The sequence below is a fragment of the Nilaparvata lugens genome, chromosome 4 (genome assembly GCF_014356525.2).
Source record: "Nilaparvata lugens isolate BPH chromosome 4, ASM1435652v1, whole genome shotgun sequence".
NCBI lineage: Eukaryota > Metazoa > Arthropoda > Insecta > Hemiptera > Delphacidae > Nilaparvata > Nilaparvata lugens.
The window spans coordinates 63635187-63659563 of record NC_052507.1 but is presented as its reverse complement, the minus strand read 5'-3'; the positions used below and the strand labels follow the sequence as shown (position 1 = coordinate 63659563).

At 33.3% G+C, this 24377-nt stretch overlaps 1 protein-coding gene across 2 annotated transcripts in view; it reads left to right on the top strand.

Moving 5' to 3' along the window:
- Positions 1-24377, top strand: part of LOC111056406 (Kv channel-interacting protein 1) — a 173171-nt gene that overhangs the window by 137032 nt on the left and 11762 nt on the right. The window contains exons 5-6 of one of the 2 annotated variants that reach the window (XM_039426158.1): positions 13603-13773; positions 16791-16901. In XM_039426158.1, the coding sequence (XP_039282092.1) occupies positions 13603-13773; positions 16791-16901 (282 nt within the window). The remainder of the gene's footprint in view (positions 1-13602; positions 13774-16790; positions 16902-24377) is intronic. The other variant, XM_039426159.1, reaches the window with a different exon arrangement.

Here is a 24377-nt window from a genome sequence, read left to right as displayed (position 1 = left end):
ATAATCATTCAAGTTATAGTGAATCATTATTTGAATGTAAAAATAATTATAATTGATAGAAGTTTTTAATGCGATTGATAAGATGACTGCTAAGAAATTTTGGATTGAGAAAAATTGGGCAAAAAACGAATCATTTTAATTTCTGGGATGATAGAGAATTTTTTAACGGGTTCGCTTGAGTAAAGCAAGTGCCAATTTAGTATTTGATTAAATAAAACACTTGATAGAAAATAAGACAATTTTTATCAGTGTTTAGAAAACATGTTTTTAATAACACATAACTGAGATAATTATTTCTAATAAACGATGAGGACCGTAATAGATTTAAATAACAAAATAAGGTTTTTATCTTACATTCCAGAATATTTTTTTGGTACCAACTAATTATAAGTTTGTTTCTAATAGTAATATAGCATTTCATCATTTTTCTGAAGAATCTCTTGATTGCTTTCCACTTTTATTACCGTACAGCTTACAGCTCTGTGGATTTTGAACGAGGAAATAGTAGCTACATAACCTCAATTTACTGATGGTTTGTAAACGAATAACAAATTTCCTGTAAAACTTAGCCTTCCTGATATTATAAACGATGACATTCTATTACCAACTTAACGCTAAACTAGTTTAACTTAAACTGGATTAGTAAATGCACTGAGAAAACTGATTCAATTTTAAACTTTCAGATTATCTTAAACTCGATTAACTTAATCGAGTTTAGCAATCTATACTGTGCAAACGGCCCCAAGTATCAATAAATCTGTGGTTTTTGACAATTTCTTAGTCTTTTTCATTTAATATTGATATAAGTTCATGTTGCATATCTTTTGTCTTATCAACGAAGCATCAGAACTCTTATCTCATTATCTCGAACTCTCTCTCATCTCCCATTTTATGCAGCATTCTGAGTTCAAGTAAACAACTTTCCAGAACACTTAGATCGACTTGTGCCTCATCATATGATAATATTGTTAGCTAGACGTATTGGAACAAACAAGACGGCCTAGACACAACAATACTTGTCGTGTTGACGGCAAATTGACACTATCTCTCGACGCAGACAATGTGAACAAAGTTAAGCTGATGTGATGTGTCTCCCTTTACTTCTCCCTCACTCACCCCCAAACCACTCCATTATCATCATCATCATCATCATCATCATCATCATCATCTCCATCATTATCATCATCAGCTGGGAGACAGCTTGTCGCTTTTCATAAACAAAACATTTGCATCGCTATCTGCTTCGCCCCTAGATGCGACAAAATTTGCATGACGGCACACGTCAACCTGATATTAGCATCACTTTGGCCAATCACAGTCATCACCGTAACGTCACGGTAACGACACTTAACGGCAATTCGTGCGAAAACGTCCTATTTCGAGTACTACGATATCGGTGACGTAATTTATGCGGTGATCGTGTAGCTTCTCTAACGATAACTAGCCAATCATGAGCTGTACCATTGCCATTCTATAGTTCTCTTCTAGCTGTTCTCAACTATAAGGGCCTGACCATATTGAGCTGACTCTCTTTTTGTCTCTTTCTCAGAGATGACTTCTTTTTTACAGATGGAAATTTCCATCTAGCTGTTTACCCTGTTGTCAATATTTGCAGTAGCAGAAGTCTTCGGGGTGAATTACAGCATTTAATTTGGATTTTCGTTTGATGATAATAATAATTAATGACTCCTTTTTTGTTTCTTCTCTCTTCTCTGAGAAGTAGTTTCACAATATCAATATTCAACAAATTTCATCAACTGACTTATTTTTACTTTCCCTGCCCTATTACCATAGGCACGGAAGAAGCATAAAGTAGTGTTTCTTTCATCTGTGCCATAGGTAAGGAAAGTATTGCTTTCCAAAAAAAAATTAAGGTACCATAATTTCAAGTTTTCTATACGTTCCAAGGTCCCCTGAGTCCAAAAACATGATCTATGTGTGTGTGTGTGTGTGTGTGTGTGTGTGGTGTGTGTGTGTGGTGTGTGTGTGTGTGTGTGTGTGTGTGTGTTGTGTGTGTGTGTGTGTGGTGTGTGTGTGTGTGTGTGTGTGTTGTGTGTGTGTGTGTGTGTGTGTGTGTGTGTGTGTGTGTGTGTGTGTGTGTGTGTGTGTTGTGTGTGTGTGTGTGTGTGTGTGGTGTGTGTGTGTGTGTGTGTGGTGTGTGTGTGTGTGTGTGTATGAGTGTACGTGCGTCTGTGTACACGATATCTCATCTCCCAATTAACGAAATGACTTGAAATTTGGAACTCAAGGTCCTTACAATATAAGGATCCGACACGAACAATATTTCGATCTGATGCAATTCAAGATGGCGGATAAAATGGTGAAAATGTTGTCAAAAACAGGGTTTTTCGCGATTTTTTCGAAAACGGCTCCAACGATTTTGATCAAATTTATACTCAAAATAGTCTTTGATAAGCTCTATCAACTGCCACTAGTCCCATATCTGTAAAAATTTCAGGAGCTCCGCCCCATCTATGCAAAGTTTGATTTTAGATTTCCAATTATCAGGCTTTAGATACAATTTGAACAAGAAATTCCAAGTGGAAAAGATTCAGCATGAAAATCTCTTCAATTAATGTCGAGTAACATTTTCACCTAAAATTGGAAATAAGCTCGAAATTCGAGAAAATGTTATTATTTCAATTACAAACTGTTGGCAACTGTTGATAATATTAAATCATTCACTATGAAGAGATAGCAAACTTCGTTTGTCTCCAGCCTTATTGTCCTGTAACCAGCTGGCTTGGATCTTTGAATAGTAGACTTGTGATGCGCGGGAACACTAGCGTCAGGTGATAAATTTTCATAACAAGGAAAGTTGTGTGAGTGTGCCACACCAGATTTTTTGTCTCTTACTCAGAGATGACTTCTTTTTTACAGATGGAAATTTCCATCTAGCTGTTTACCCTGTTGTCAATATTTGCAGTAGCAGAAGTCTTCTGGGTGAATTACAGCATTTAATTTGGATTTTCGTTTAATAATAATAATTAATGACAATTTTTTTGTTTCTTCTCTCTTCTCTCAGAAGTAGTTTCACAATATCAATATTCAAAAAATTTCATCAACTGACTTGTTTTCTTGTCTTTGTTTAAGGTCTTACTTCTCTTTCTGTTAATCCTCTCTTTACTTCTATTTTTCCGTTTTTCTAACTCTATAATCGTTCTTGTTAATTCTATTTCGACGTATGATATAATATCATCATATGAAAGTAGTGAAGTGATTAATACAAAAAGAAACATCATTAATAAAATTAATAAACAAGTTAGTTTTTAGGAGAAAAGCTCAATGAATAGATTAAGAAAATGTGAAATGTGAATGTGTGGAATTAATAAAAGTTTTATCATGATAGGAAAGAAAGATAGAACTATAGTGAGGTCCAAGTTATAATAGCAGTGTTTGATTATCAATGGCATTGCCATCCTTGTCTATCATTCAACAAAGCGGATAGCGCTATCTCTTTCTCACTTTGCTCAGTTGCCAGATCGGCTTCTAACAATGTGGAATCGATAATTAATCAACAAAATATTCAATCTTAATTATGAAATTTCATTAAGAAATTATTGAAAAATATAATTTAATGCTCAATAAAATATAATTGATTATTTTAAACGAGAATGAACAGTTGATATTACATTGATAAACCTGCATCAGCTACCGTCTATAGAAGGCATTGACAAGACAGAAGTTCTGCAACGTTTCTTCTATCTTTCTCCACTACCATTACTAGTAGTTCTGTGAACAGTAGACCTCGCGCTCAGTAAGTTACATTGACCTGTTGTTATGTTTTTCAAAAATTAATAGATAATTTATGAATTTTAAATGTCTAGAAAAAATCCTAAATAAACATAGAGCTTTCTGTCCTATCGTACCGTGACGTGTCGTCCCGGAATGTGAGTGTGAGCACTGTTATCAGGTCTGGCTGCAACTGTCTACAACGTTGATGGGAAGATACAATTTTCAAGATGTTCAATTTTTTTGAACGGATCGTATTATAGTTAACTGTCTACTAACGTTGATGGAAAGATGAATTTTCAAGATGTTCGAAGTTTTTGAACGGGTAGTATTATAGTCCACTAGACAGCTGATTCATGATGAATGATTCTATAGTCAGATTTTTACGGTAATATTGGCGTATGAAGGTGGCTCCTTTTTCCTTTCATATTATCCTTGGAATGCAAAATTTCCAAAAACCTTGTATAATACGACGCGCAATTATTTAAAGAGGAACATACCTGTCAAATGTCATGGATATCTATTACTGCGTTTCGCCGTGAATGCGCAACGTATAAACATTTAAAAATTTAAACATTTAGGGCAGTTTGCACAGTATGGATTGCTAAACTCGATTAAGTTAATCGAGTTTAAGTTAATCTGAAAGTTTAAACTTGAATCGGTTTTCTCAGTGCATTTATTAATCCAGTTTAAGTTAAACTAGTTTAGCGTTAAGTTGGCAATAGAATGTCATCGTTTATAATGTCGGGAAGGCTGATTCTTACAGGAAATAAGTTATTTGTTTACAAACACTCAGTAAATTGAGGTTATGAAGCTACTATTTTAGTATTTTCTTGTTTTTGATCAAAATCCTGTTAGTAAGCTGTACGGTTATAAAAGTGAAAAGCGATCAAGAAATTCTTTAAAAACTTATGTTTAGTTGGCACCAGAAAATATATTTTTAGAATTTAAGATAAAAAAGTTATTTTGTTACGCTTGAATCTACTACGTTCTTCCTCGTTTATTAGAAATCTCTCGAAAGCAATATATCTCAGTTATGTGTTATTGAAAAATGTTTTCTAATCGAAGACCACTGTTAAAAATTGTCTCAATTTCTATCAAGTGGTTCATTCAATCAAAATACTCAATTGGCAGTTACTGAAGAAAACCGTTAAAAAAAATTCTCTATCGCAGAAATTTAAATTATTTGTTTTTTGCCCAATTTTTCTCAGTTTTAAAATTTCTTCGCAGTCATCTTTATCAATCGCATTAAAAACTTCTATCAATTCCTCCATTACAACTATTTTCAAATACAAAAAATGATTCACTATAACCTAAATTAATAATAATTATCGTCTACAGAAGCATTAAGAACAACAGTCGAAAAATAATTTACTATCAGCTGTTTCCCCATCAAATCTTTACAGATGTCAAGTTAATCCAAATTATTTGGTTTAAACCTCCTGCTTTGGAGGTTTAAACTTTCCCAGAGTTTAAACTCAATACAGAGTTTAAACTGATATCGTGCAAACGGAATTTTAGTTTAAACCAAAAAAATCCAGATTTGGTTTAAGCTTTAGCTTAAACTTACACTGTGCAAACGGCCCTAAGAAAAATGCCAAACCGTCGACTTGAATCTTGGACCTCACTTCGCTCGGTCAATAACGTGAACTTCACTATAGCCAATCATAAGCTGTTCCATTGCCATTCATTCTATAGTTTCTTCTCATATTCAACAAATTTTATCAACTGACTTATTTTCTTATCTTTGTTTAAGATCTTACTTCTCTTTCTGTGAATCCTCTCTTCTATGTTTCTGTTTTTCCAACTCTATAATCGTTCTCCTAGCACATTATTATGATAAGAGAGAGAGATAAAACGAGGAGAAGGCACTTAGAATCAGAGTGAGAGCTGCAGAAAAGGCAACAAGTGCTACTACTTTGCCAGAGCTGCCTCAGGGCAATATGCATCATCAGCATAATCTCAAACGCATCATCGCGAGAGTCATTCAGCTGAATCCCTTCATTGTTGCCGAGAAGAGAAATTAAAATGAAAATTAGCCACCAGAGCTTCGTGCCGGTGCCTCCTCTATTTCAAACAGCTTATTATTGTACTGTGGGTGTTGCCAACTGCTCTAAGACTGGGTGCTTTTCAGTATAGTGAAATTCATGTTGTAAAGTTGGTAGAAATGAGAGGGATACAGAGTTGCCATTCTCCTATTATCAACGCCTTCCACAGTTGATATTTCTTTTGAAAACTTATAGAGAGATAAACGTTATTCTTTATTGATTCTCCAATTCTAAAATTGATACAAACAAACTTATAGTGAGATTCAAGCTGTAAAGTTGGTAGAAATGAAAGGACTACAGAGTTGTCAGTTCTCTGTTATCAACGTCTTTTACAGTGGATAATTTATCTTGAAAACGAGAGATTATTCTTTATTGATTTCCCAATTCTAAAATATCACACAAATTGATACAAACAATTCTAAAGGGACAACATTTTTTGAAAACATGATCAACAGTCTTTTTAACATCCCTCTAACTTTATTTATTTATTTATTCTCCATTGATTCATACAATAAGTACATCATCAAAATGATAGGGAGAGAAAAAATAAGGTAACCTTGTGCTATTCCTCTCTCAAATTCAGATAAGGTTACACTTATTAAGTCTTGAAGTCAATGGAAATTATAGGAATACAGAATTGCCATTCTCCTATTATCAACGCCTTCAACAGTAGTTGATATTTTTTCTTGGAAACTTATAGAGAGATAAACGTTTTCTTTATTGATAAAGTAAGTCATTTTTGAGAAAATCGTGAAAAACATGTTTTTATTTTGCGATTATCCGCCATTTTTCTCAAGAATATTACGGAGCTCCTGCAATTTTCCAAGAAATGAGACTCATGTCAGTTGATAGTGCTTATAAATAGCTATCCATGGTGAAAATTTGAAGAAAATCGTTAGAGCCGTTTTCGAGAAAACCGTGAAAAACATGGTTTTTTAGTGATTATTCGCCATTTTTCTCAAGAATATTACGGAGCTCTTCCCAAGAAATTTTCCCAGAAATGAGACTCAAGTCAGTTGATAGGGCTTATAAATAGCTATCTAGGGTATAAATTTGAAGAAAATCGTTAGAGTAAATAAAATTATCCACCAGTGCTTCGTGCTCCTCTGCCTCCTCTATTTCAAACAGCTTATTATTGTACTGTGGGTGTTGCCAACTGCTCTGAGACTGGGTGCTTTTCAGTATGGTGAGATTCATGTTGTAAAGTTGGTAGAAATGAGAGGAATACAGAGTTGCCATTCTCCTATTATGAACGCCTTCCACAGTTGATATTTTTTCTTGAAAACTTATAGAGAGATTAACGTTATTCTTTATTGATTCTCCAATTCTAAAATTGATACAAACAAACTTATAGTGAGATTCAAGCTGTAAAGTTGGTAGAAATGAAAGGACTACAGAGTTGTCAGTTCTCTGTTATCAACGCCTTTTACAGTGGATAATTTATCTTGAAAACGAGAGATTATTCTTTATTGATTTCCCAATTCTAAAATATCACACAAATTGATACAAACAATTCTAAAGGGACAACATTTTTCGAGAACATGATCAACAGTCTTTTTAACATTTCTGTAACTTTAATTATTTATTTATTCTCCATTGATTCAAACAATAATTAACATTCCTGTAACTTTATTTATTTATTGTTTCGTACAATAAGTACATCATCAAAATGATAGGGAGAGAAAAAATAAGGTAATCTTGTGCTATTCCTCTCTCAAATTCAGATAAGGTTACACTTATTAAGTCTTGAAGTCAATGGAAATTATAGGAATGCAGAGTTGCCATTCTCCTATTATCAACGCCTTCAACAGTTGATATTTTTTCTTGGAAACTTATAGAGAGATTAACGTTTTCTTTATTGATTCCCCAATTCTAAAATATCACACAAATTGATACAAACAATTATTCTAAAGGGACGACATTTGAGAACATGATCAACAGTCTTTGTAACATTTTTGTAACTTATTTATTTATTTATTTTCCATTGATTTATTCAATAAGTACATCATCGAAATAATAGGGAGAGAAAAAATAAGGTAATCTTGTGCTATTCCTCTCCCAAATTCAGATAAGGTTACACATATTAAGTCACTAGCCGTCAGGCTCGTTTCGCTCGCAATATCCGTCTAGCCAGGGGGCTCCGCCCCCTGGATCGTCCAAAGATGAGATCAGCGGGCTCGCTTAGCTCGCCTGCATGTAGACCTCAGCGGAGCCTCTGTACCGAATTTGAACGTTTTATGTCAATTTGATCTCGATTTGAGAAAACGTAGAAAAACGCTGGTACAAACACCTGTTACTATATCGGCGTATCTTTGGCGAATAAAATTCTTCCACCTCGGCTAAACCTGTGTAGGCCTACTGAATTTTTTTTAAACATATTTCCATCAATTATTGAAAAAGGTGAGAAAACGCAGAAAAGCTGAGATAAACGTTGTAAAAACGCTAATTTTGGGCGTATCTTTGTCGAACAAAATTCTTCCACCTCAGCTAAACCTGTGTACTGAATTTTTTTCAAAGATATTTCTATCAATTATTGAAAAAGATGAGAGATTGCAGAAAATCTGAGAAAAACGTTGGAAAACGGTGATTTTGGGCGTATTTTTGGCGTTATTTCAAATTCATTCTAACATAGCATTATTACACCCTAGCTTAGCTTCTGTACCAAATTTGAACAATTTCTGATCATTTGTTCTCGATAAAGCTGAGAAAACGCAGACTCTGGGCGTATCTTTGAAAATTTTTCCAATTCCGTTCTTAGTGCGCCTCTAAAGGGTCAACTGAACATACCTACCAAATTTGAACGTTTTTGGTCCGGTAGATTCTTAGTTCTGCGAGTGAGTGAGTGAGTGCCATTTCGTTATATATATATATATATATATAATATATATATATATATAATATATATATATATATAATATATATATATATAAAGTCATAGGAAATGATAGGAGTACATAGTTGTCAGTTCTCTGTTATCAACGCCTTCTTCAGAATATATTTTTTATTGAAAACCTACAGTGAGATCCTGGTAATGAAGTTGATGAAAATTATTATAGGACTGCATAGTTGTCAGTTCTCTGTTATCAACGCCTTCTACAAAATATATTTTTTATTGAAAACTTATAGTGAGATTAACGTTATAAAGTCAATGGAAATTAAAGGAGTACAGAGTTGACACTTTTATGTTACCAGAGCCTTGTTCAGAATATATTTCCCATTTAAAACCTATAATGAGATTTTCGTTATGAGGTTGATGTAAATGACAGGAGTACATAGTTGTCAGTTCTCTGTTACCAACACCTTCCACACAGTACATATTTTTTCTTGAAAACCTAAAATGAAATTCAGGTTTTAAAGTTGGTGAAAATCATAGAACAACGGAGTTGCCATTTTTCTGTTACTAATTAAGCCTTCTTCAGAAGCCTTAGACCCTCTTTCAGAATTCCTTCTTCAGAAGGAATAGTTAGTGAATTATTCGTTAAGAAACTATATTTTATTAATGATTTGATATTACATTCCCATAATTATTGAAATAGAATTTCTCCAATTTAGAATAAATTGATATTTTTCCTTGAAAACCTATAGTGGAATTAATGTTGTAAAGTAGGTGGAAATTATAGGACTACAGAGTTGCCAATTTTCTGTTACCAACGTTTTATACAGTGGGAATTTTTTCTCAGAAACCCATTTAGTGAGGTTTACGTTATAAAGGCAGTATTTGATTAACATTGGTGTTTCTATCCTCGACTATCATTTAACAAAGCAAATGGTGCTATCCTTTTCTAGATCTACAACGTTGCCAGAATGATGTAGAAATATGATTAATTGTCAAAATATCCAGTTTCAATATTATTATGGAAATAATTTATGATATAATTATTGGTAAATTAATGTTCTTGTCGAATGGGATATAATTGATTATTTCGAACAAGAATATTTACAGTTTACTTCAGATAATATATATATATATTAGTTCTCGCCTGGATATATGTAATTTAAGCCTTTAATGGGCCTTACGTCTGTCATATTTATATTATAGATAACTATGATTAGATAACTATAGTAGATAACTGTGATTCAAGCAATCCCGGAATATCTGATGTTATATTACCTGTTCATTCTTGTTTATAATAATCAACTCTATCTTAAATATGTTATTCGCCAAGAGAATATATTTTATCAATGATTTGATATTACATTTCCATAATTGAGATAGAATTTCTCCATGTTCTGCGAATGTCTAAGAATCTTTATTCTTTATTCTTATATTGATTCAATGATACACAATCATTTTTTGAAATCAATATATTTTTATAAATAGAATATTCAAATTAGAATATAAAGAAAATAAAAATCTCAGTACCCTTTTTTTGAAATATTTTATCACAACATGCCATTTTCACTTGAAAATGGCATCAATGTCCGAAACATTAAGTGATAAAATATTTCAAAAAGGGTACTGAGATTTTTATTTTCTTTATATTTATATTACAAGTAGCCCTATACAGAAAAGAGATATTCAAATTAGATTTTAAAAAGATCGAGTTCTGAAACAGCTTGGAATGCGTAATAATTCAGAAAGAGGAAATGTGGCAAGTATGTTTTTTTTAATTTTTGATCTATGATTATTTGTCATAATATTCTGCGATCAGTACTTTTATTGAAAATATAATATTGATGATATATGTTGATGAACTAAAAAGGGGTTCTTCAAGGAATAGGCTGAGAAGTTGAGGATGCCATTGATAGAAGAAAATAACCCATCATTTAAAACGCACATATTCGATTTGCTAGAAATGCACAGGGAGATGATCACTGATGCGAAAGACGAGGCGAAAATCCAGAGAATGAAGAAATATTGGGCTGATCGAGAGGCCAGCCATCTTCGGAACCAAGGAAGATTTCAGTTGATTGACTCAAGTTATTCTCAAGTTAGTCAATGTGGCCAGAAAATATGAAAAAATTGAGATGGAATATTATACTGTGAGGTCCACGTTATAATGACAGTGGAGAAAGATAGCAGAACAACATAGCTGATCCTCTGTTTTGTCAATGCCTTCTATAGACAGTATCTGATTGATTAACTGTTCATTCTCGTTAAAAATAATCACTTATATTCTATTAAGCAAGAAATTATATTTTTCAATAGTTACATAATGAATTTTCATAATCAAGATTAAATATTTGGTTAATTAATTACATTTCTACATTGTTAAAAAACGATCTGGCAACAGAGCAAAGCGAGAAAGAGATAGCACCATCTGCTTTGTTGAATGATACACAAGGATAGCAATACCATTGATAATCAAACACTGCCATTATAACGTGGACCTCACTATAGTCTTGTGTGATAGTAATGGGCGATCTATTTTTAGATAGATTATCCCTTATTATTTTGGTTTAGCTGTCATTATGAGTTGGAGTGTATCCAAAACAAATTGATTTAAAACCTCAACAATTAATAAACAATTTGAATTTACAGCATCTAATTAAGAATTTCGTTGAATAACAATTACTCAATAATTAGCATTTGAACAAATGCAATTTCTAATTTATTTCCTTCCCAACAATTAGATAATTGACATCTAGAAGAGACTAAAATTGTATAAAAAATGCGATTCCACAAACAACATTTTTCTTTTAACTCTGAAAACAAGACAATTTGAGCACGAGATACAATGACACAAAAAGAGATATTTTGGCAAAGCAGTGCGCGTCAAAAAAGTCATCAGTGCCTCGTTATTTCGCCAGTGACATTTTGCAAATGTCAGCAAAGTGTATCAAATAAGATTCAGCTAGATTTACGTCATAAAGTCATCACCTGATTAGCATTCTTTCGCTGTCCTTGTCTGTCATTAGACAAAGCAGATAGCACCGTATCCTTTTCTACCTCCACACTGTTGCCAAATCGTTTGTTCGCTATAAAGTTGTAATATAACAGATAGCACTGTATCATTTTCTACCCTTTACTCTGTTGCCAAATCGTTTGTTCTAACTCCTCTCAATAGAGGATAATATATTCATATTCCAATTAACCACTATAGTAAGGTTCACGTTATAATGACAGTGTTTGATTAGCAATACCATTGCTATCCTTGTCTATCATTCCACAAAGCAGATAGTGCTATCTCTTTCTCACTTTGCTCTGTTGCCAGATCCTCTTTTAACAGTGTGGAAAATTAATAATTAACTAACAAAATATTTAATCTTGATTATTAAAATTCATTATGAAATTATTGAAAAATATAATATCTTGCTTAATAAAATATAATTGAAGAGACTAGAAATTTTGTCAAAATTGCACTTTATTTTTGACAACCCTTCAAGTCTCTTCAATTATGGAAATGTTCCACAACATCAATATTCATGCCACAAACTCAATTAATGAAGAATAATTGAATATTTTAAACAAGAATAAACCGTTAATATTACATCAATAAACCGATATCAGTTACCCTCCATAGAAGGCATTGACAAGACAGAGGATCGGCCACGTTGTCTCCTATCTTCCTCCACTGCCATTATAACGTGGACCTCACTATAGTTGTGCTCTTCTCCTTTTTACTTCTTCCAGTAGGCACTGTCTCTCTCTCTGTCTCTCTCACTCTCTAATCTAATCTAATCTCTCTCTCCAACTCTTTGAAACACCTCTTAATTTTTCACCTTCTTACTCCAACTAATCCTCAGCATTCTTCCGTAGCACCATGTCACGAAAGCAGAAATTCTTCCCTCTTATTTCACAACCATCGTCCAAGTTTAACTTCCATAGGTTGCAATGATTCATACAAACGTTTCGAGCAACCGTTTTATCACCTCTAGACTCAATTTTGTTGCATTCTCTCACTCTATAGTAATATAATTTATTATAATATCCTATACTATTGAACGAGCAGCTTCTGTTTATATCTTTGGATGTTCAAATGTTTATATGTTTATATGTTTGTATTTCAAACGGCTCTAACGATTCTCACAAAATTCAGAACCTACTATGATTTATAACATAAAGATTCGATTGCACTAGGTCTCATCCCTGGGAGGACACTATGAAGGACATTGAAAGGATGGTGTTATTATTCATTCTTGGAAAAACAGCTGATAGTAATTATTTCGTCATCTGTTGGTGATGGAAGTGAGTGAGAGAGTTCATGTGTGTGGGACTGTATCAAAATTATGACTCAGCTGTTGAACTTTTGTAATCATTCAATCAGGTACTTAGTGCCGGTTGCAAAAAAGCCGGGTTATTTTCAATGCTGATTAATTCCATTAGATCCATCTTTTTGAAATGGTCTTCTCTGATTTGGTTCACGTGAAGTTAATCAGGATTAAAATTTAACCGTATTTTGTTCAACTGAGCCTTTGCGAGGGAAATTTTTGCACTCTTCTGGGAATTAATCTCAATTTACTGTGATGAGATAGAACATTTCTGTATGAATGTTATTATAATTTCTTGTTTCGTAATAAATTTTTTATGCTTTTGTACTCCAGAGCGAAGCTCGGTCCCCGATATTAATATATTATTTTTTTCGATATGTGAATATTTCCTATTTTTAATGATAATGATGTGAAATATTTCTTCTATGTTTTGTTTTGAAGCAGCAACCTTTAAAAATCTACTTTGTGAAAATACTTAAGGACTGAAAAAACAACTACTAGACTCAACCTATTTCGGACTATGTGTAACCTCTTCTAAATTTTGGAGAGGAATAGCACAAGGTTACCTTATTTTTCCTCTCCCTATCATTTTGATGATGTACTTATTGTATGAATCAATAAAGAGCCAATATAATAGTTGTAGGTAGTGACAGAATTGTGTGCTTTTCAGGACCTCCTGGTGACTCTTTCAACGCTACTGCGAGGCTCCATCTACGAAAAACTACGCTGGACGTTTAAGCTTTATGACATCAATGGAGACGGTTGTATCACACGGTCAGAATTGGCCGAAATTGTTGTTGCCATTCATGAAATGATGGGACGTCGCTCACACCACCAACACGTACGCTATTTCTACTACTTTTTTCATTCATAAATCTCTACCATCCTATCTATTAGCCATAGAAATACTCGCTTCATTACTTTAGCATATACTATACATAGCTCATAACATTTTTAGCGTAAAATTTGTTTGGGTTTACGAGCTTTTTCATTCATAAATCTTCAATCTATTTGCCATAGAAATTAATCGCTTCATTACTCTAGTATAAATTTAATACATAGTTTATAAGATTTATTAGGTGTGCTTGTCTAGATGCTTACTGTTATGTATTGTAGAGTTGTTTAATTCAGCTATCAACTACGTAATAACGAATAGGTTATCAGCTTATAATAGGATATAATCAGTTTTGGAGAATGGTTGAGATTGTTTTCGTAATTGCAAATAGTTAGAACTGGTTACAAGGTGAGGAAAATCGAAGTAAACTGAGAAAAAAACAAGAGTCAAACTCTGCATAAACTTCTGTTGAATTCGTTTTCGTAATTCATTTATTTACGATACAAATGAAACTGATGTTATACATTTATCTACATTGGTAGATAATATAATAAGGTAGCCTTTAAGCTATATGCTTTATGAAGGCAGTTAGAAATGGTCACAAGGTGAGGGAAACAGGTGAAGTAAAGTCATGAAAAAAGTTCATTGCTACACAAAAGTCTGTTTAATTTGAACGGAGATTAAATGGTGGTTAAATGTCACGAGAACCAATCAGGGAAGGGGAAGACATTTTTAATTAGTAGGTTATGATCACACTTTAATTTGAACGGAGATAAAATGGTGGTTGAATGTCACAAGAACCAATCAAGGAAGATGACATCTTCAATGAGTAGGCCTACTTAATCACAGTTTAATTTGAACTGAGATAAAATGGTGGTTGAATGTCACGAGAACCAATCAGGAAAGGGGAAGACATTTTTGATGAGTAGGCCAACTTAGTATCACTTTAATTTGAATGGAGATTAAATGGTGATTAAATGTGACGAGAACCAATCAGGGAAGAGGAAGACATTTTTGATTAGTAGGCCTCTTTAATCACACTTTAACTCGAACGGAGATTAAATGGTGGTTAAATGTCACGAGAACCAATCAGGGAAGAAGACATCTTTATGAGTAGGGCTACTTAATCTCAGTTTAATTTGAACGGAGATTAAATGGTGGTTAAATGTCACGAGAACCAATCAGGGAAGATGACATCTTCAATGAGTAGGCATACTTAATCACAGTTTAATTTTAACGGAGATTAAATGGTGGTTGAATGTCTCGAGAACCAATCAGGGAAGAAGACATTTTTAATGAGTATGCCTACTTAATCACAGCTAAGATTCAACATACTTTTGTGCAACCTGGCTGATATCAGTTAGTGAAAAAAGAAGATTCAATGTAGGTAAAGTACAAGAATGATTCATATATTACACCTCTCATAAATTGCTCTTTATGAAGGCAATCAACCAATCAATCAAACAATCTTAAATTTTCTGTAATCCCAGCGAAGAATATGATTTAATCTGATATATTTCGATGAGATTGCATAATACTATAGAAGACTGCATATGAGATATTTTCAAGGTGTTTTTGTTCAATCAGTGATGATTAAGTTTTGAGTAAAGAAATGTTCAACTCAGAGAGTCGAATTTTTATTGGATTTAGAGTTGTCAGTTCTTTTTATTGTTGAAGTTTATCACTTTCAAAAATATACAATGATTACGAAACATGAGAATTGAGGTATTTAATTAGTCGAAGAGAAAAATATACCACTAATGCAGCAGTAATGGAAAGGGAAATTCATTTATAGGACAAGAGCAAAAATAGTTACTCAGATTTGTTGATGCAAGATAATTTTTGTTCAAAATGGATTATAAACCATACTTTGCAGAACTTCAATTAAGTGTTTTGTTCACAAGACATCACTTATATTAAACTTCAGTTAAAATCACTTCACTTTTATGGGCTACTTTATTCAAATTATTGAAAACAATATAAAACGTGTAGTACCCTTTTATTGAAACATTTTAAATATTTTTAAAAAATATACAATGATTATGATACATAAAAATTTTTAGAAATACCTTTAAAAGTATTTTAAATGTTTTAATAAAAGGGTACTAAACGGGTTTTACTAAAAGGGCACGTTTTATATTGTTTTTATTGAATTATACTTCAATTATATACCAGTTACGTCATGTCATCAGGCTTGATTTTCATAAGTGCTGGATTCAATGAGGAATGATCAAGATCCTGTTTTGAAAAACTGTAAAGGTTTGTGCGTAAAACTGTAAAACTTTCTCGTTTGTGCGTAAATTTCCACAGTCGACGACGGCAAGCATTGTTGACATTCATATTGTCCAAGTTTCAAGTGTGCTAAAACAGCTGATCAAATAAATTTCCATTATTTGTCTTCATTATTGAAACATTTCTAATAATATCTACATACTGTCATTTGAAAGTATAAAAAAGTATAAACTCGACCTGCCCCATTAAAACATAATTGAACATAATCTTTTAGGTTATGTAGACAAATTGAAATCTACCCAATCTGAGATTCTCCCCCTGTCGTTTTCGACGACGGCATTTACGCATAAATGAAAACCCAGCTTCACATGAGATTCAAATTCTGTGATGAAGTTGAAAAGTGTCCGAATGTATCATTGGATCTACTGATCTCTGGATGCCACTTATGATATCTTGAGAAGATTGGACTTGGTGTTATTCATAATAGATGGAAAATTATTCAATCTGAAATGACTGCTTAGTCAGGACCTCCTATAGTGAGGTCCTCGTTATAATGGCAGTGTTTGATTAGCGATGGAATTGCTATCCTTGTCTATCAGTCAACAAAGCGGATAGCGCTATCTCTTTCTCGCTTTGCTCTGTTGCCATTATAACGTGGACCTCACTATATTATAAATGAAGAGCACAAATTCAAAAGTTGAACAACAGCACTCCACTCTTTATATTGATAAATTAATATTATATTCATATTGATTCCGTTTTGAAATTTATGTTTGGATTTTATTTTTCAGGTTGAAGATGAGAGAAAAGCGAGAGATCAGGTGGATTTCGTATTCAGGAAGCTAGACATCAACCAAGATGGAGTCATCACCCTAGAAGAATTCATAGAGTCTTGTTTAAAAGTGAGTACATTTATGAAAACAGTACAGTAAAGTAACATAAGAAATAGTTTAAATGAAGTGAGGAAAACAAGAATGTTCCAGTTTATTTGATTCCAGAGAAAAGTATGTGAAAACAAATCTCTAAAGTAGAGAAAAGTTTCAGTTTATTTCATTCCTTAAAGCTGTGCAAAGGCTAAAAATTAACTTCATTCTGGTGATATTTTTCGAAGTTTTTCGATCATCGAACTATCAAAATGAAAAATTTTTCGCAGGAAAACATTTTTTTCCGATCAATACTTTTTGAGATATGAGCGCCTAAGGATAAATTTTTGGGACAGAACATTTCAAGTTCAGTAAGAGATGAATCAATGAGATTTGGAAGATAGACTCTACATGGTATTGTTGATCTAATAAAACGAAAATTTTCTGTAAATATCAATTTTTGAGAAAGTTATTCAATTTAACAAAAATGACCAAAAATAACTCAGTTTCAGTTTATTTCATCCCTTAATGGCTGTGCAAAGGCTAAAAATCAACTTTATTCTGGTGATATTTAGAAGATAGATTCTTCATGGTATTGTTGATCTAATAAAACAAAAAAATCTGAAAATATCAATTTTTGAGAAAGTTATTCAATTTACTAAAAATAACTCAGTTTCAGTTTATTTCATTCCTCAAGGCTGTGCAAAGGCTAAAAACAACTTTATTCTGCTGATATTTTTCGAAGTTTTTCGATTTGTATATCATCAAACTATTAGAATGAAAAAGTTTTCTCGGGAAAACTTCTCTTGGATATTATGATGCTCCGGGCTGTAATAAGGATAAAAATACTCGAGAGTTATTTTTGGTAAATTGAATAACTTTCTCAAAAATTAATATCTTCAGAGAATTTTCGTTTTATTAGATCAACAATACCATGAAGAATCTATCTTCTAAATCTCATGGATTCATCTCTTACCGAACTTGAAATATTCATTTTTAGCCTTTGCACAGCCTTAAGGAAACATATCTTTCATGATTTTATATTATTGAGATTAAAATTCTGGTAGCTCATAATGTTCCTCCATAGTCAATAAACGTCTTGCCAACGGTGCAGCGGAGGTAGAAAAAGATAGAACTATCTGCTTTGTCCAATGTTAGACAAGAATGGCGCACCAATGTAAATCAGGTATTGACTTTTTAAAATAAATTTTACAGTGGCAGCATCAGGGCAAAATAAACTCAAATGCGGCGACCTGAAGCTCCATAGTGAGGTGCACATTATAATGGCAGTATTTGATCAACATTAGTGTTGCTATCCTTGTCTATAATTTTACAAAGCAGATAGCGCTATCCTCTTCTAGCTCCGCAACGTTGCCAAATCGTTTTTTAACAATTTAAACATGTAATCGATCAACAAGATATTTAATTTAACTGAGCACCAAAATTGAGTATTTTCTGAAATAACTTAGTGAGGTCCACGTCATAATGGCAGTGGAGAAATATAGGAGGACAACGTTGCCGATCCTCTGTCTTGTCAATGCCTTCTATAGACGGTAACTGATACAGGTTCATTGATGTAATATTAACTGTTAATTCTCGTTTAAAATAATCAATTATATTTTATTAAGCAAGAAATTATATTTTTCAATAATTCAATAATTAGGATGGAATATTTTGTTAATTAATTATGAATTCAACATTGTTGAGAACTTATCTGGCAACAGATTGAAGTGAGAAGGAGATAGCGCTATCCGCTTGTTGAATGATAGACAAGGATAGCAATACCATTGCTAATCAAACACTATAGAGCGAATATATTCTGAAATATATGAGCTCAAAATTTAAGTGTTTTTATTCTTTATTTTGTGAAGTTATAGTTTGTTTCATGTTTTTAAGAAACTTTTATTATTAATCCATCCAAATTTAAAATTGTTTGTTTTATTCTAATTTATATTTTAGATTGTGATTTGGTGTAGAAATTTGAATGGACATAACCTATAATATTTGGACAATTTAAAACTAAATTAGGAAATTGAAGAAGTTTTAGGCAATAGCCTGTTTTTTCTTTTCCGATTCTTGTATTTTTTTTGCTAACCTTATAAATAAATAAATAAATAACAGATCCTACTACGGCAAACTAGTCTGAAAATATTTACAACAAGAAAAATACTCCAACATCATGGGAAAATATGATAAGAGCTGGCCCATATTTGCAACATGAGCTTTATTATGTAACGGGTCACAAAGTGGGGCGAATTTATGCGAGCGCACAGGTAACCTAACCCAGAAAAATGACGTCTGCCTTTGCAGTGGCACATATTTGAATAATTCACAGCACTATGTTTCAGTGATAAGCTGGGGACAAAATGTTCCCCGTTAAACAATGTTTTCTGTGAAAAACCTTGGTGAAAATGCTGGGAAAACCTGGTGGAAATGTTGACCGCACAGAGCAATTGTTTCGGGCTCACCCTCGGGACCCCCAAGGTCCGGAAATACGGTTTCCAACATTCAATAATCCATGCCGCCGACTTCGGAGCGGAAAGAAAACGGCGCAAACTCAAACGAGCAATTCGTATGGGTGTGTAGTCGGAGATATACAGAGAAAGGAACGAAAGTAAACAGAAGTCGCGGGATGAGAAAATAGTGTTGCCGTATATTGGGAGCAGAGAAATAATAAACACGCTCGAACAATAAGATCAGATTATTGAGGCATCCTTCTTTTTCTTCTTCTCCTTCATCTTCTTCTTCTTCTCCTTCTTCTTCTTCTTTTATTGAGGGAGGTCGAATACTTTTCCCGTGTAGTTTTTCGCTTTCCTCGCCTGACCATCTTCTCTCTATTGAAGATTTTCTTGTAAGGTTTTCCAACTCTACCAAGTTTCATAATCTTGGAAAATTGTTTATTACTACATTATTTGAAACACAATGTAGAATATAGTCGAATTTTTTCCCCAAAATATTCTACCTCACTTTCTTTGCTCAACTATATTCTCTTTCTTTTTTCAAGCTTTTATGCTTCAACGTTTCATCAACTCTACTAATTTTCATAATCTTTGAGTCGTTTATTATTTAATTATTTGAAAAACAGTCGAATATTTTTCTCGTGTAGTTTTCTTTAATTTCATTTCTTGCTATCTCTCTCTATTGAATATTTTCTCGAAGGTTTTTTCAACTCCTTTGCAAAGTAATACTTTGCGCACTAGAGCGGAAAAGTGATTCTTTGCGGCCTGTAATCAGTGCAGAAATGGTCCTTTTCAAGGTATCTGTAGGAATTAGTTATTTGTGCAACTAGTGCGCAAAGTGACAGTTTGCTGCACCGAAAGAAACGTTTACGCCCGAGCCGTAGGCGAGGGCGGAATGGTTTCTTGAGTGCAGCAGAGGAACTTTGCGCACGTATTTCACATTAAGTTTTTCCTACAGTTACCATTGAATATGAAAAGTGGGTAATTATGGGTAAAATTGCCTGAATAATGTAGTAGTGTTTGAATGAAGAGGCGGCTGTGTGCTGAATGTGGAATGTGGTGGCTGTCGGCTGTCGCTGTCATCCACTGTTGTCCTTGGTTATAATGTAATAATTTGCGCCCAGTCACTGTTACCAACTTCATTTTGATTTTGCTGCACTGTTGCTCCATATAACCTACTAAGTATTTTGCGTTGCCATGTTGCAAATCTGGAGTGCAGAAAAATTTTTCCCGCACTAGAGCGGAAAAGTGATTTTTTGCATTCTGTAATCAGTGCAGCAATGGCCACTTTTCAATGTAACTGTAGGAAAAGTATATTTAACAGATTAAACGAAGTGAGGAGAACAAGTATGTTACAGTTTATTTGATTCCAGAGAAAAGTATGTGAAAACAGATCTCTAAAGTAGAGAAAAGTTTCAGTTTATTTCATTCCTTAAGGCTGTGCAAAGGCTAAAAATTAACTTTATTCTGGTGATATTTTTCGATCATCAAGCTATCAAAATCAAAAATTTTTCTCAGGAAAACATTTTTTTCCTATCATTACTTTTTGAGATATGGGCGCCTAAAGTTTAAATTTTTGGGACAGAACATTTCAAGTTCGGTAAGAGATAAATCCATAAGATTTAGAAGATAGATTCTTCATGGTATTGTTGATCTAATAAATCGAAAATTCTCCGTAAATATCAATTTTTGAGAAAGTTATTCAATTTACTAAACATGGCCAAAAATAACTCAGTTTCAGTTTATTTCATTCCTTAAGGCTGTGCAAAGGCTAAAAATTAACTTTATTCTGGTGATATTTTACGAAGTTTTTCGATTTGTATATCCTCAAGCTATCAGAATGAAAAAGTTTTCTCGGGAAAACTTCTCTTGGATATTATGATGCTCCGGGCTGTAATAAGGATAAAAATACTCGAGAGTTATTTTTGGTAAATTGAATAACTTTCTCAAAAATTAATATCTTCAGAGAATTTTCGTTTTATTAGATCAACAATACCATGAAGAATCTATCTTCTAAATCTCATGGATTCATCTCTTACCGAACTTGAAATATTCATTTTTAGCCTTTGCACAGCCTTAAGGAGACATATATTTCATGATTTTATATTATTGAGATTAAAATTCTGGTAGCTCATAATGTTCCTCCATAGTCAACAAACGTCTTGCCAACGGAGCAGCGGAGGTAGGAAAGGATAGAACTATCTGCTTTGTCTAATGTTGGACAAGAATGGCGCACCAATGTAAATCAGGTACTGACTTTTCAAAATAAATTTCACAATGGCAGCATCAGGGCAAAATAAACTCAAATGCGGCGACCTGAAGCTCCATAGTGAGGTGCACGTTATAATGGCAGTATTTGATTAACATTGGTGTTGCTATCCTTGTCTATAATTTTACAAAGCAGATAGCGCTATCCTCTTCTAGCTCCGCAACGTTGCCAGATCGTTTTTTAACAATTTAAACATGTAATCGATCAACAAGATATTTAATTTAACTGAGCACCCAAATTGAATATTTTTCTGGAGCGAGTATTTTCTGAAATAACTTAGTGAGGTCCACGTCATAATGGCAGTGGAGAAATATAGGAGAACAACGTTGCCGATCCTCTGTCTTGTCAATGCCTTCTATAGACGGTAGCTGATACAGGTTTATTGATGTAATATTAACTGTTAATTCTCGTTTAAAATAATCAATTATATTTTATTAAGCAAGAAATTATATTTTTCAATAATTCAATAATTAGGATGGAATATTTTGTTAATTAATTATGAATTCAACATTGTTGAGAACTTATCTGGCAACAGATTGAAGTGAGAAGGAGATAGCGCTATCCGCTTTGTTGAATGATAGACAAGGATAGCAATACCATTGCTAATCAAACACTATAGAGCGAATATATTCTGAAATATATGAAATATATGAGCTCAAAATTTAAGTGTTTTTATTCTTTATTTTGTGAAGTTATAGTTTGTTTCATGTTTTTAAGAAACTTTTATTATTAATCCATCCAAATTTAAAATTGTTTGTTTTATTCTAATTTATATTTTAGATTGTGATTTGGTGTAGAAATTTGAATGGACATAACCTATAATATTTGGACAATTTAAAACTAAATTAGGAAATTGAAGAAGTTTTAGGCAATAGCCTGTTTTTTCTTTTCCGATTCTTGTATTTTTTTGCTAACCTTATAAATAAATAAATAACAGATCCTACTACGGCAAACTAGTCTGAAAATATTTACAACAAGAAAAATACTCCAACATCATGGGAAAATATGATAAGAGCTAGCCCATATTTGCAACATGAGCTTTATTATGTAACGGGTCACAAAGTGGGGCGAATTTATGCGAGCGCACAGGTAACCTAACCCAGAAAAATGACGTCTGCCTTTGCAGTGGCACATATTTGAATAATTCACAGCACTATGTTTCAGTGATAAGCTGGGGACAAAATGTTCCCCGTTAAACAATGTTTTCTGTGAAAAACCTTGGTGAAAATGCTGGGAAAACCTGGTGGAAATGTTGACCGCACAGAGCAATTGTTTCGGGCTCACCCTCGGGACCCCCAAGGTCCGGAAATACGGTTTCCAACATTCAATAATCCATGCCGCCGACTTCGGAGCGGAAAGAAAACGGCGCAAACTCAAACGAGCAATTCGTATGGGTGTGTAGTCGGAGATATACAGAGAAAGGAACGAAAGTAAACAGAAGTCGCTGGATGAGAAAATAGTGCTGCCGTATATTGGGAGCAGAGAAATAATAAACATGCTCGAACAATAAGATCAGATTATTGAGGCATCCTTCTTTTTCTTCTTCTCCTTCATCTTCTTCTTCTTCTCCTTCTTCTTCTTCTTTTATTGAGGGAGGTCGAATACTTTTCCCGTGTAGTTTTTCGCTTTCCTCGCCTGACCATCTTCTCTCTATTGAAGATTTTCTTGTAAGGTTTTCCAACTCTACCAAGTTTCATAATCTTGGAAAATTGTTTATTACTACATTATTTGAAACACAATGTAGAATATAGTCGAATTTTTTCCCCAAAATATTCTTCCTCACTTTCTTTGCTCAACTATATTCTCTTTCCTTTTTTTCAAGCTTTTATGCTTCTACGTTTCATCAACTCTACTAATTTTCATAATCTTTGAGTCGTTTATTATTTCATTATTTGAAAAACAGTCGAATATTTTTCTCGTGTAGTTTTCTTTAATTTAATTTCTTGCTATCTCTCTCTAATGAATATTTTCTCGTAAGTTTTTTTCAATTCTTTTCATCTACTTAGGCCTGTTGCACGAAAGCCGGTTGCATTTTAATCTCGGTTAATTTCACGAAAACTAATCAGATAAGGCTTTTCTGAAAAGACGGCTTCTCTGATTGGTTCTCGTGGAATTAACCACGGTTAAAATTCAGTCGGCTTTTGTGCAACCGGCACTCAATCTTTGAATTTTCTCTTTTTTCACTTTTTGTGTAGTTTAGAAGTTTATATTGTGGTAATTATTCATATTGAATGAAAAAGACTAAGAAATTGTCAAAAAACCACTGATTTATTGATAATTAGAAAGACCGGTTTCGGTTATTACACCATTGTCAATCTCTGATAAACTGAAACTAAATACAAGAGCAGCAGAATTTATAACAAAGTAAAATAACAAGAGTAATTAAGGAAAATTCCCAGTATAGTTTAAATGACCAGATTCATTTCAACCAATACAACACTACGAATTTAGTTTTACCATGAAATTGTAAGCATACATTAGTCAATAGTTTTTCCATTTACATATCTGTTTTATTATCTTTCACACTTGTTTTCTTGGTTCTTATTTTGTACTGAAAGTAAATTTTATTATCATGGCGATTCTGTTGCTTAAGCCGTCATTTTGTCACACCGTTGAGTGGGCCTGCCAATGGCAGGCGTTCATGCCCTCGACCAATAGCAGTACTCGCCTACTAGTATAAATTCTGCTACTAGTAGGCAGGAATAGCATGAACTGTGAGATGCGCGAGAGGAGAGATAATGGAGTGAGAGTAGGGAGGCCGCTCGAAACTAAGAGAGGGGAGGTGGC